Source organism: Lolium rigidum, chromosome 7, assembly GCF_022539505.1.
Source record: "Lolium rigidum isolate FL_2022 chromosome 7, APGP_CSIRO_Lrig_0.1, whole genome shotgun sequence".
Taxonomy (NCBI): Eukaryota; Viridiplantae; Streptophyta; class Magnoliopsida; order Poales; family Poaceae; genus Lolium; species Lolium rigidum.
In genome coordinates this window covers 313,958,425-313,971,631 of record NC_061514.1, presented here as the reverse complement: position 1 = coordinate 313,971,631, position 13,207 = coordinate 313,958,425, and the positions used below count along the sequence as shown (strand labels likewise).

Genomic DNA, 13,207 nt, shown 5'->3' with positions numbered 1-13,207 from the left:
ATGTCGAAATTTGTCACACCCACATCGATGACTAACTTAATTCCCTCGATGTAAGAAACCTCGATCACTTTGATGGTTTTAAACAAAAACGCGAAAATTCCCCAGATTTTCTATGCATGAATGCAATGCACACATCTGTTTCCTCTATTTTTGTAACCCCATTACCTGGGATATTACAGGAACCCAAGCTTTCCAACATTGTTGCATTTGTAGCCCGATTAGTTTATAACCTTTATAGACAGACAACTTGAGATTCAATGACACTGTCTTGTTCTTAGAATTGCCTTTAGGCAAAGAAAAGCAAATGGAACAGCAATGCCAAGTTTTTCGCATGAATTAGTTCCAATGAACTGAAGACCAGGAAGCATCTTTTTTCTTTGGACTGCGTCCTATATTTCCCAGAGCCTATGTAAATGAAGCTTTTATGAGCATGAGCCTCTGTTATATTCTTTGTTATCAACTTGATGTTATGTACGATCGTCATCAGGATGGAATATCTTTTATTTATATCGGAATACATTTCTTTAGGGTCTGGTTCCTTGTTGTCCATATATACTCTGTTTTCAGCAGATAATTTTATCGGTCGTTGCAAAGAAATGCTTTTCCATTTTAATAAACTGTATGCACGAGTACCTTCAATGATCTACCTTTATGCAAAAAGAAGCAAATGGAACAACAATTCCAAATTACTCCAATTGTCACGGGACACAATAAAATATAATTTTCCATTTTTGTTAACATCCTACATCGTCAATGGAATCATCGTGCATACAAACAAATGTTCAGCCAGTCTGTTAGTTTACCCTCACAAATATGAGCAGGATGACTGATGAAATCTCAACTCTGAACTTGTCTGCTTGATTTCTACAGGGAAGCAGGATGTTTCATCTTTGTGGAACCGCCGCCTTGTTGATGAACTTGTGGCACATTGTGGTTCCTTGAAAGCACAGGATGGTGTGCTCTGCAATCTCCAGCTTGTCAGGCTGGCTCATCACTTGAAATCCAAAGGATTCCGTCCACGTCTGCAGAAGCTCAGGCACTGCAGGCAGCACAAGCCTCTCCACCCCCAACTCACCAAGCAACTGCAAGCACACCAATAACCAACACTAATGCTCAGTTCAGTGATCTGATCAGGAAAAGACAATGTCTGGAGCAAGCAAGCAGAGCACAGATCTATACAGCCTTCAGACGTACCTTCTCGAGATTGTTCATCAGAAGGTGGCACATTCCTTGCCGGCGATGCGCGAACCGGGTCCCAACAAGCGGCAGCTCTGCAACCTTGTCGCCATACACTCTGCACAACAAAACCGTACAGCAAGGATGATTTTGATGTTCAGCATTTGCAAGGCAAAAAAGGAAATTCAGGTAGTACATGAGAAGAGTGATCAAGCACTGGGAGTAGTAGTACCTCAGAGTGCCCGCGGTTATCAGCTCGCCGCCTTTCTCGATGCCCACCACGTAGAATCCCCGGAAATTCAGCCGTCTCAGCCATGATCTGCACCGCCGTACCAACCACATAGCCTGTTAGCAAGAGATTCCTGTTCTCCAAAGGAGATCAACAAAGATACTGGAGAAGAGAAAGGCTTGATCATTACTCTCTGTTGAAGACGATGTCGTGGCTGAGGTCGCTCTGCGTCGGCGGCTCGATGAGGGTGACGAAGCACTCGTGGAGCACGTCGAACGCCATACGCAGCCTCCCGTGCTCTTCGGCAGCCATGGCCTCCTCCTCGGGGAGCTTGGATGATCTGAAGAGTGTGAACGACAGGCCCTCCACTGAGGTAGCGATCGATCTGCCAACGAGCCCTTGCAGACGCTGGAATATGTTTGAACAGTCCTGGCTGCAGAGCCATGGCCCTTCCGGGCAGCTCTCGAGCTGGTCGCCTCTGCTCCTGATGCAGCTGACGTGATCTGCAGATGAACAAGCATGTATAATGTCAGTGGTAGATTCTTAGAATAATTTGGGATGAAAAAATGTACTTACTAGTACTCCTTAAGACTCGCAGTGACAGTAGTAGTAGATTGTAAGCATAATGTGGGATGTGACAATAATTTTGTACTTACACTCGCGTTCGCACTGGTCGCAGCAGATCACTGTGTTGTCGGTGAACTCGTCGGGGGCGGGCTCCAACTCGCCAGAGTCGCAAATGGCACCTGCAGAACCATTCCCCCTGCGGGGTGGCATCAAGGCCCACGCAACCCGCGGGAAGCGGCAGGTCAGCAGCCCACCATTTGTTTTTGATGAGCGAAGACGTGTCGGACTCGGCTGCACGACATGGGCCGCTTCGATGGGTCGTTTCTGTTGACGCAGTAATCGCTTCGGAGTCCGGTGCGCGCGTGCGTGCGGGCGGGTTTTGCTCGCTTGATTGAGTCGAGTCCTTGGGAACGCGCACGATGATTTTGCTGGAACCTCCTTTTTTTTCCCCTAAAAATTTCATTTGCTCGCTGCGGATTCAACACCACGCCGTCCCCAATGATTGACCCTTAATTTGAACGCTCGATGCTTCCTTTGTTCTTCTTCGCCCTCTCGAAACAAGAAAAGCACGGATCTACATCTGCTCGAGGCACCTAATTAATCCTTGTACTACTAGTACCGAGACCTCCCAATGCAGTGCATGACTGACTGCTGCCGTTCAGTATCCAACCAGCCTATCCACTTGTATCTTGTACACATAAAAGCAAATTTAAGTTCCTTGAGCGTCACAAAATAGACCATCTACACCGGCGATCCCAAATAGGCGCCGACAGAGCATCCCTCTATTTGGAGATGCTGCTCCCACACCGGCGCGCCCCATACGAATACCCAGATAGATTTAGAAAGTTAAATTCAAATTTTGAAAACGATATTCATATGAAGTTCGAACGAAATTTGTACAATTTAATACGAATTCAAACTAAAAAACTAAAAAAAAACATCTAGCAGCGTTGGGAGTCGAAGGCGCTAAAGTCCAGGTCGTCGTCGTCGCCGTCGCTGGATGCCCCGAAGGACCAGCTGTCATCCTCGTCGCCCTTCTCCTCCTTTCGCGCCGGCAGCTCCGATGGTCCGGCCAGGTCGACGTAGTTGGCGCTGTGGTCCCTGGCGGACCACACCGCCGCCTACCGCGGGTCCAACGTAATGTGCCGGTAGTCTTCGTCGACGGAGCGGCCGACCATGAACCATCGCCGTCGCCACGGAGGGCCGCATGCGCCTTGGCCTCCTTCTTCCACCATTTCTTTTTCACCGGCGAAAGTGGTGACGAGGCCGCGGCGTCCTCCTCTCTGATGCGGGGGCGGCAGCCCGACCCCGTCGTCCGACGGGCCGGAGTAGGGACGCGCGCCTCGCCTCATCGTGGATGTGAACCGCCGTGTAATCTCACTGACAAGACGCCCCACCCGCGAAAACCGTCGTTCCGCGAGAGCCCGATTCGCGCCCTTGGCCAAGGGATCGGCACGGAGCTACCGGCGCTTCTATTGGGTTCGAAAACTAGCCGATGCCGTTTGGACGCGCTGGTGTGAGCCCATTTTCGCTCCCGGCCTAAATCGCTATTGAGGCCGCTATGGAGGGCGCCGATGGAGATGCTCTTACTCCACAATAAAGAAACAAGAAAACCCAACACTAACCGGCTGACTGGGACCGCTTTATAAAAAACACAAATGTAGCATCAAAAATCGAACAATCTGCTAGCCTTTGCAGACAACACACACAAACTGCATAGAATGGCATGACAGCAACTGTTTTGAGCGCGACAAAAGAAAGAATTTCGACCTTTCGGTGCAATTGTCCATGAGTTCCTAGACGCCGGCGACCAGGTCGCCGTGATGGGCCTTGCGGGCGAGCAGCTTCATCTCATGCACACCAAGTAGACGAGTCCAACCCAGCCTCATCATTACAAATTTGAAAATGTGGAGCAACACATATCAGCACAATTTGAAAATCCTTAATATCATGTACGGAAAATTACCCATGAACCTTAGTCATTACCAGACCATAATCAGCAGGAACACAAGAAGCTACTGTACAAGTTTTGTACAGCCCAAACAATAGTCATGCCATCACAATGATGATAAATCCAGAAAACCATAAGTCTCATGGAAAAATATATAAAAAAAACTAACAAGTATATCACTCTAATACGTCAACGAGAAGTGCCAAAAGTGGTCTCTACCAACTACGACATTCTTCCCCTCAATACATGCAAAGAAGAAGTATCAAAACATGAAAGGTACAAAATAAAATGTGCATCTCAACAATCAAATAATCTCAAAGATGAATACACATACTTTCCCAAGGAAACTGGTTCATGTCCATTTCAAAATGTAGAAACAAATCTGGAGAAATAAAAGCCCCGGTTGAATTTCTTAGCATGGGTAATCCTTCAAGTAACGCAAGACACTACTATCATTTACTCGGACAATAATCTGGAGAATCCAAACCAGCTATGAGCATGTACAGATGCTACACCATCATCTATGTACACCAGACTAAGAAATCGCAGAAATGAGGAACCAGAATCTTACATAACTACATCGAGTCCAACACGAAACCAACCGCTGTCGCCGTTTTGTCCTCCTCGTCAGTTATCCTTCAGCAAGAACAAAGCATGGTCAGGCCAACAAAAAACAAACACTGATTTTACTCCAGAAAATCAGCAAGTCATCTACGGAAAAGAGCTAAAACATGACACTTTGGACATCTACTTCAGATCAGCAACATCAATCAGTAAGCCAACATAACGAAGCCCAGACTAGAAACACATTTCTTCCTATGTAAAGCATCAGCAATCTAGCCAGCATTCTGCCCACAGCCCAGCCGAGACAAAACCCACCATAAATAATGTCGCTCTTCTCAGTTGGACAGAAGAATACTGCTGGTATTAATAATTAGAGTTGTACCGCGCAAAGTAATAGCTCCAAATAAACACAAATAAGATATTTCAACATTTTTGTTCCGCCCAAAACCCAGCAGTAACCTGCTGATTGGGACCTCTTTTCAAAACACAAATGAAGCATCAAAATCGAACAATCTGCTCGCATTTGGAGACAACACGCAGCACAAAACTGTATAGAATGCCATGGCATCAACCGATTTGAGCGCGACAAAAGAAAGAATTTCAACCTTTCGGTGCCAATGTCGACGAGTTCCTAGAAGCCGGCGACTACGTCGCCACGGTGTGCCTTGGGGGCGAGCAGCTTCACCTCATCAGTCGCGTCCAACCCAGCCTCATCCCCTGAAAGAGGAGTGCCGAAGTGGGCTCTACCAACTTCGACAGTCTTCCCCTGAATACATGCAAGAAAAACATGAAAGGTTACAAAATAAAATGTGCATCTCAACAATCAAATAAACTCAAAGATGAATACACAAATTATGCCAACAAACTGTTTCATGGTCCATTCTCGAAATGCAAAAGGAAGGTTGCTGCCCTTTAATTAAAGTTGAGCATGGCATCTTCAATTTTCAGGCTACAACTTCTCTTGGTCTTTTTTCCTCAGGAATCCCATGACCAGCTAATTTGCATCACGGAAATGAAAACAGATTCGCATACGTTGCTGGCAGTAGCATGAATCTAAAATGCCAATCCAGGAAATTTATCTCTGATATGAAGTCGACCTATGGCTCACCTGCTTTCTCCCCGAACGACCATGATCTCCCCTCTTGGTTTCGTCCCTGTATTGAGCTCACTCCCTCAAGTTTGCGTTGAGTGATGTCTCCCTCCCCCGTGTAAATCTGTTGTCAGGGCATCTCCAGCGGCGCGACGCAAACGGTCGCTAAGCGTCCGTTTTCGTCCGCCGTGACCGGAAATGCGTCTGGGGCCTGTTCCAGCGGGGCGACGTAAAGTGACCGGGCCGTCCGCGGAGACTCAAACCTGGCCCAAATATGCGCCAGGTTTGCGTCTCCGCGGACGTTCGGCGGTCGCGGAAAATGTCCGCTCGGTCCTCGCACGGGCCCCTCCGCGGCGGCACAACTCGCTTCGTCTTCCGCGGCATTACTTCCGGGCGGCGCGCTGCAGCCTTTGCAGGGCCGCGTTAATGGCATGCCTCGGCTTCCGCGAGCGTGCGCAGCGTCGATGCGTCTTCTCCGCCAGTACTGGCACCGAGGCGTCGCTTCGGCAGTCTGCGGCCGCGTTAATGGCGATGCCTCGCGTGGCGCGCGGCCGTCGCCTACCTCAGCGCACGTAGTAAATGGCGATGCCACGCGTGGCGCGGCCGTCGCCCTGCCTCCGCGCTATATATACAGGGGCGCGAGCATCTCATCTCCTCCCCCACAAACCCTAGCCGCCGCTGCCGTAGCGCCGCTTCCTCTCAAGCAGATCCACCATGAGCAGCGCCGGACGCGGCCAGGCTGCCGCGCCTCCACCTCCACCTTCACCTCCCACTCCACCTCCCCCGGCCTCGAGCTCCGACGAAGGGTTCGACTCTGACGACAGCACCGACCTCCTCCACCCGGTCAGGGACGCCGCGGACCTGGCTGAAGTGGAGAAGGAAGCAGAGGAGGAGCGGGCGGCCCATGCGGCTGTCGACGCCGAGCCGGAACAGCGTGGCTGGCGGCCGCCGCTGCAGCCGAGGACTCTGACTCGGAGATTTCTTGGTCATCCGATGACCCTGATGCGCCGACGCCGGAGGAGAAGGCGGCGGAGCAGCGGGCCCTCGTCGAGTCTTTCGAGACGCTCAAGGACGAGGCCGCCAACGCGAGGCTGGAGCAGTGCGCTCGCAAGAGGACGCGGCGACGCACCGAGCCATTGCGGCCGCGCGGGAGGCGGCGGAGAAGCGGCGCGACGGAGCGACGCAACGACGGTGCCGGCCCGTCAGGAAGCAAGTAGTCTAGGCCTATAGATCTACTTTGTATAGTTTTTATGCATTTTTATGTACTACTTTCAATGTTTCTACTATGTACCAATTCAAAAAAATGGGCCGTCCCGGTGGGAGCACACCCAGACGCAAACGGAAAAGCGGACAAAATATGTCCGCGGGGAGACGCTTTGGGCGTCCGAAATGCGTCGCGCCGGTGGAGATGCCCTCACCACAAAAAATGGGGGTTCCACGGGATATTCACTTTGCTCATATGAGCATTTGCTCTCATTGTGTGAATCAACATTTCGAAGTGTCAAAAAATTCTAAACTAAAATTTTTCATGTACATCTACACATTTTATGTTCGTACACAAGTTTTCAAAAAAAAGCTATAAAAATTTGTGGCTCCAGTAAAAAAGACAAATTTTGATGCTATGACACGACTACGTACGGGACATTTTTTTGTCTTTTTTGTACACGCCACATAAAATGTTTTTTCTCCATGAAAACTTGTGCACTAACATAGAATGTCACGATGTACAACAAAAAAATTATGTCAGAATTTTTTGACATTTTTAAAATTGTTTTTTAATTATTTTGTATAATAGGAGCATTTGCTCATATGAGCCAAAACGCCACCTCCGGGTTCCACCCCAATCTCTGATGAAATGGAAAATTCAGGCGGGAGCTTTTCGCTCCCCCGGTGATCACTTAAAAAAAAAAACTGAACCGACCCCGCCCGATAGAGAGAGAGAGCCAGAGAGGCTCCGGCGACCACGGCTCGGCAGCTCCGGCGACCAGGTGACCCATTTTTCTTTTCCCTCCTGATTTCACTCTCAGATCAGCGCATCACCCCCCACCCACCCCAATCCTAGTTCGTCTGTGGCTCTCCTCTAGGGTGTTCCCCATGGTGGTTCAGCTCCGACTCGGATTCCAGGATCTGCAAACCGAGCCGGTCTCCGGACTCCATTAGTTTGGCCGCCGGCTCGCCATATAAACTAGGAGAGGGACTGGAAGACTCTCACCTCATTCTGAGATTAGCGGCCCTAAGATCCTCGTTGTCGTTTCGTTTACCCCGTCGCAATCAAAATCAGACATTGTATCTCTTTAGATCCACAGCCAGGGAAGGCATACTGATTGAATTTGGAGGCAATGTCTAAGCGTCAGCACTGGCAACTCGACGGCGACCGCGCCGTAAGAAGGCCGCGGCTCGTGCCGAAGAAGCACCTCTACGTTGTGCTGGATGATTGGGACAAGGGCTTCAGCATCTACAAGATTGATGCTGACGCTTTGCAATACACCTACGCCGACGACCTGCAGGTTGGGTTCCCTGGCAAGGCTGTCCTCCGGTTACCGGCACCAGTACATGGTCTTCATATGGGCTTCACCGCCCTGGGCAGCAACATCCTCATCGCCACCAACCCTCGTTGTCTACAGACTCCCGCCCTCCTCTACGACACCGAGACAGCAGGGCTCACCATTGGCCCTCGCCTACGGCTTTCACTGCTTGCCTGTGACACCATCGCTGTGGCTGCTGGTGGTACACTCTACGCTTTGACACGGCGCCATATCAACGAGCAGCACTTTTTCCAGGCCATGTCGTCGGCACCATTGGAGAACGATGAGCCGTGGTGTCCTAGTCCAACCATGAGATGGTCCTGGAAAAGCATGCCCTCACCGCCACCATTTGACATGGAGGATCAATTTACTTCCTACGCGCTTCACCCGGATGGGCACACTATTTTTATGTCGGCGCGCGAAAGGCACTATCCGTATCTTCCCAGTGGCACCTTCTCCTTCGATACCAAGAATTCTGAGTGGAGGTGCCATGGGGAATGGGCGCTGCCTTTCCAAGGCCAAGGTTACTTCGACAGCGAGCTTGATGCATGGGTTGGGCTTCGTAAGGATGGGTACATTTGCTCCTGTCAAGTCCCCTCCCGCAGCAACACAAGTACCGTGGAGCCGGAGTGGAAGATGGTCAGGGAGAAGTTCTTCAAGGTCCCGGAGAGGCGACTGAAATCGGCAAGGGCCACTCTCGCGTACATGGGCAACAACAACTTCTGCCTTGTGGAGTTTTTGCAACGCGAGGGAGTGGAGTTTAAGCACGCCTTTGGTGACCGTGATGGTTGTGTGCTCCAGATGAGCACGTTTGGCCTTAAGTATGATCGTAAGGGACAACTGCAAACCATGCGCCACCACACCAACTCCTATGTAGTGTCTAAGCATCTCCAATCGTTTTCTCCAGTAGTGTTCTGGATGTAAACCTGTTTGACATGTTTTATGCAAACTATGTTCCAGTAATGTATATTGTGATATATGGCACTATAAAGAAAGAAAAGGCCCGCTTCTCTTGGCAATTTTATGGAGCCTGAGCAATTATTTGTGTACACCAATTGGCAGAGGCACATTTGCTTTTGGAAATTATAATTTTGGTATTAGGATTATGGAATTTTCTATGCACGGACAAATGCAGTAATAGTTACAAACCTACTTAGTAAAGCCCAGTTTTGTTAAGATCCATTTTTTCTCAAAGAACAATAGTACCAACATCAGATTCTATAAGCAGATATTTGATCAGTGCAACCAATTTCTTTGAGAAAATTGAAATGGTTATGTTCCAAATGAACCAAAATAGGGCACAAACTGTATGCATCTCTGTTGAGTTAATCAGTTTGAATCCAACTATAGATAACACAATTGAATGTCCCTGTATGACACATATTACACCATATACATGACATTTTCTCATGTTTCTACACACGCGTATTTGTACATCTCAACTACTGACATCAATAGGCCTCCAGACGAGAGATCAGGATTTTCAGGTTACGGATTAACAGAACACGCTGGTAGGAAAAATCCATATTCCTTGTGGTATATTAGTATTCACTCGTCCCTTTCATCATGCATACATAATGATTCAGTGGACTCTAACGCAGGCCTAATTATGATTAAGCCGCGGCTGCTAACTAAGCCTAACACCGACAGGACTCTAATTAAGACTAGTGCTAAAGAGGACTCTAATGGAGGCATAACGCAGAAGAACAAAGCCCAAAAAATCGACCTTTGGATGCGCCATAGGGCAGCGTCGAGGTAGCACCGGCCGGTGGTGCTTGGGGACGACCTCCTGGACGAGGAGGACGCCTCCCGCAGAGACGCCGGCCGTCGAGAACCTCAGCGGCGGAGGACTCCCGTGAGCGAGGGCGGCCCGGGCGGAGAACACCCAACACCACCGCCGTTACCTTACCCCCCTCCAAGGAAACGCCCTCCTTGCAGCGTGTGGCCGGCGGTCGACAGTTGCTCGGGCCGCCTCTGCCGGCGTATCCTGCTGGCCGGCGACACATCCACGGCGTGGAGCACCACCCAACGAACCTTGGACAAGCTGCGGGACCCGGTCCGGACAGTTCGATGGATCCGCGCGCATGGATGCACGCGGGCGCCAGCGAGCCAGCCGGCCGCGTCGCCATGGTCTGAGCGGCGCCGTTCCTCCCGTCGGCGAGTCTTGGGCGACGCCTGTCGATCTGATGCGGGGGAGCTCGGGAGATTCCGGAACTGGGTCACAGGGAGTTGGGTACGGCGTATGGGAGGAGGTCTGGGGCAGGGGGGAAGACGGGGCGGCGCCGTGGCCGGCGAAGGGAGGAGCGGCGGCCACCATAGAAGTTAGTTACGGTGGGTGAGGGAATCGAGTCGGGGGAGAGGAGAATGGATGGCGTTTGGTCTGGCTATTATTATTAGTAGGCGTTCTTTTTTTCTTTCGTTCTTTTATTGTTTCTCATTTAGTAGGTTTTTTTTTTCTTCCGCGGTTATGGCTGCTCCCGCTCATTTTCCTTAGATTTTTTTGTTTCCCGCTCGCATCCGTATATAGCGCACGCATTTACCTGTGGTTTTTCCACAGATACTCACAAGCTCGTACATGCATGGAGAGGTTACGGGTTAAGTCATCACGTACACGCGCAACATACATGGTGCATTTGAGCATTCACGTAATCACACCACGCCTCGCCTCCGGCCATCCGGTTGGCACGACTCTGCCACCATCAAGCTTGGCGTCATCGTCGACAACATGCTCCAGCAATCGTGCGAGCCCAAGGTTGAAGAGATCCACATCGACAATCAGTCTGGGACCCCGAGGGACTTGACGATGCCCAATCTCGATGCAGAAGAATCACAACTACTCCGCCAAGGAGAAATTGTCCTAAGGCTCGAACGAGGAGGTCAACCGGGAGGGATTCGGGAAAATTGACCGAAAAACGGTCTCCTCTAGCGTTGCCCTCGCGCGGCAACCCGGGGAACCCTAGATCGCGTCGGCCGCCGGGACCCCTCCTCCCTCGCCGCTGGCTGAGGGCGCGACTTGGAAAAGCCCGGCCGGCGTCGGCGGCGGCGAGGTCCTCTCGTCCTTGGGCTCGGGTGGAGGGGCGCAGGATGTCTCCTCCGGGTCAGGGCGTGGCCCGTCCGTCGGGGGCCATGGTGTGCCGGCTCGGGCGTGTCCTGCTGCGGTGACGTGACGAACGACGGTGGTGGTTGCGCGTCTCCGGGCGGCGTGGGCGGGTGGCGTCAAGGGTGGTGGTGGCTGCTCAGCCGACTTCTGCGAGGAAGGGTGGCTCGACGACGGCTGCGTGGGGGGCCGGCGACGGCTCGTTGCGGGTTCGATCTAGGGCCGTCGGGCTCGGATCCGCCGGCCGGCGGCGCGATGGTGTCCTTTGCGGATACGGCAACCGAAGGATGGCGGTGGTGGCTCAAGGAGGCACCATCTTGCTTGCCTCGGCACTACGCTCGGCGAGGTGGGGATGCGCGGCTGCCGGTGAAAACCGTGCTCCGACTCCGGTCTTGGCGGGCGATGGCGGCGCTACACGTCGCAACCTTCTTGGAGGCATCATTGCCGCAGCCTGCATCTACACACTCGTGCTTCTCCGGGGAAACCCTATATCTGGGTCTCCTGGATCGGACGATGGCAGCGCGCCCTCCGTCGTTCTACCTCTTGGGGCATCGTTTTTGGAGCAGTTGCTGGATGATGGCGGATGTTGGTGGAGTGGTATTCATCTACCACATTGTGGCGTTGAGTCTTGGTGGCATGGTGCTGCAGGGTATCGACGACGGATGCGGGATGATGTATGCGTGCAGGATTGTGGAGCCATCTGGCGTCATGGTGGCATCGACGGTAGGTCTTGCAAGGTTAATGCGATGATCTCTCTTAAAGATGGAGTCAAGGAAGACGGCGGTAGCAACTTCTGTGGCGTATGCGTTGGCGTGCGCAAAGAGTCTGCTTGACTGGATGTGCTTCTCACCTGCTATTGGGCGGTTTGGGAAGACATTTGGTTTTTGGATGATGTGAGTTGGTGTATTGTCACCCCCTTCATCCCACTGTAGGTCTAGTGAGGTGGCTTCGAGGTTGATCTTTTGTATTGTTTCTTGTAAGGTTTGTGAATAATCTAATAAAAAGTCGTGTGCATCATTTAGATGCGGAAGTCTGAGGCGATATTTCCTCCATTTTGAAAAAAACCCGGGAGGAATTCCTAACCTTCATGCAGAAGCATCACAACCACCCTGCCAACATTTTTCGGCCCGCCATGACATCCGACAAAGAAGAGACGAATCAAAAAAAAGATCGTGAAAAGTAGGAGTCACATACACTTTGGGGAGCTTTCCAACGTTTTGGGGATCGCCTTCACCGAAACTCGTATGTACAAGTTAAGGCTCGTGAAAATAACAATAACGGATAGAACTTTAGGAACTCGCAATCCTAACACGCCACTACCACGACGAGACTTCACATGCAACGATGGGTAATAGCTTTATGTGGAAAAAAACCCGGTAAAACGTGATGATGAGACGTCACATGAAATGGCACGTTTTATGCAACTATTTTGGTGCATAAGAGTGTTTTATATAAGAGTGGTATAGAGAATAAAAGACAATACACACCTTTTGAAGTTGCACTTGCTTGACAACCAGAAATACAATAGCGCCTGCTTCCCAAGCATGACTATAGTGCAAGAAGGTCTTCGACCTAATGCGAAACTTCCACTTAGAGGCAACTGACTCATTTTTTTTAGAACTCAGCGTAATTTTTATTTGGTTATGTTTATATGATATATTCTAACACGAACAAAGATACTCCTTCCGTCCATAAATAAGTGTACTTCTAGCGTTTGTACTAAGTCAAACATTTTAAGTTTTGACCAACCGTGGAAAAAAAAGTAGCAACATATATAATGAGATTTTGGTATAATTTGAAACTACATTTCAAAACGAATCTCGGGATACTAAATTAGTGTCATGAATGTTACTACTTTTCCGTATATATTTGGTCAAAGTTTAAAGAGTTTGACTAAACACAAAACCTAGATATACACTTATTTGCGGACGGAGGGAGTAAAAGTCACATGGAATGCCCACGTCCGATGAGAAGCTAGGGTGTAAACATTGCGGGATCTGCGTGAGGG

The 13,207-nt window shown here is 50.4% G+C and overlaps 2 protein-coding genes across 2 annotated transcripts; one reads left to right on the top strand and one right to left on the bottom strand.

Moving 5' to 3' along the window:
• Window positions 1–873: 873 nt before the first annotated feature.
• Window positions 874–2,182, bottom strand: LOC124673176 (increased DNA methylation 1-like). Its single transcript, XM_047209302.1, has 5 exons — window positions 2,062–2,182; window positions 1,596–1,908; window positions 1,409–1,495; window positions 1,195–1,294; window positions 874–1,082 (listed from the first exon to the last, which is right to left on the bottom strand). Exons 1-5 carry the CDS (start codon window positions 2,180–2,182, stop codon window positions 885–887), a joined length of 819 nt encoding a protein of 272 aa, XP_047065258.1. The 3' UTR covers window positions 874–884.
• Window positions 2,183–7,738: 5,556 nt separating this feature from the next.
• Window positions 7,739–9,026, top strand: LOC124678762. The gene has a single exon (XM_047214621.1). It carries the CDS (start codon window positions 7,917–7,919, stop codon window positions 9,024–9,026), a length of 1,110 nt encoding a protein of 369 aa, XP_047070577.1. The 5' UTR covers window positions 7,739–7,916.
• The last annotated feature ends 4,181 nt before the right edge of the window (window positions 9,027–13,207 follow it).

Bases quoted from the DNA above. Each gene is read 5' to 3' on its own strand.
- LOC124673176 (XM_047209302.1), bottom strand. From the start codon at position 2,182: ATGCCACCCCGCAGGGGGAATGGTTCTGCAGGTGCCATTTGCGACTCT. The intron at 1,496-1,595 runs GTAATGATCAAG...ACGGCGGTGCAG, and splicing joins GACATCGTCTTCAACAGAGA to ATCATGGCTGAGACGGCTGA. The intron at 1,083-1,194 runs GTACGTCTGAAG...GTGTGCTTGCAG, and splicing joins TGATGAACAATCTCGAGAAG to TTGCTTGGTGAGTTGGGGGT.
- LOC124678762 (XM_047214621.1), top strand. From the start codon at position 7,917: ATGTCTAAGCGTCAGCACTGGCAACTCGACGGCGACCGCGCCGTAAGA.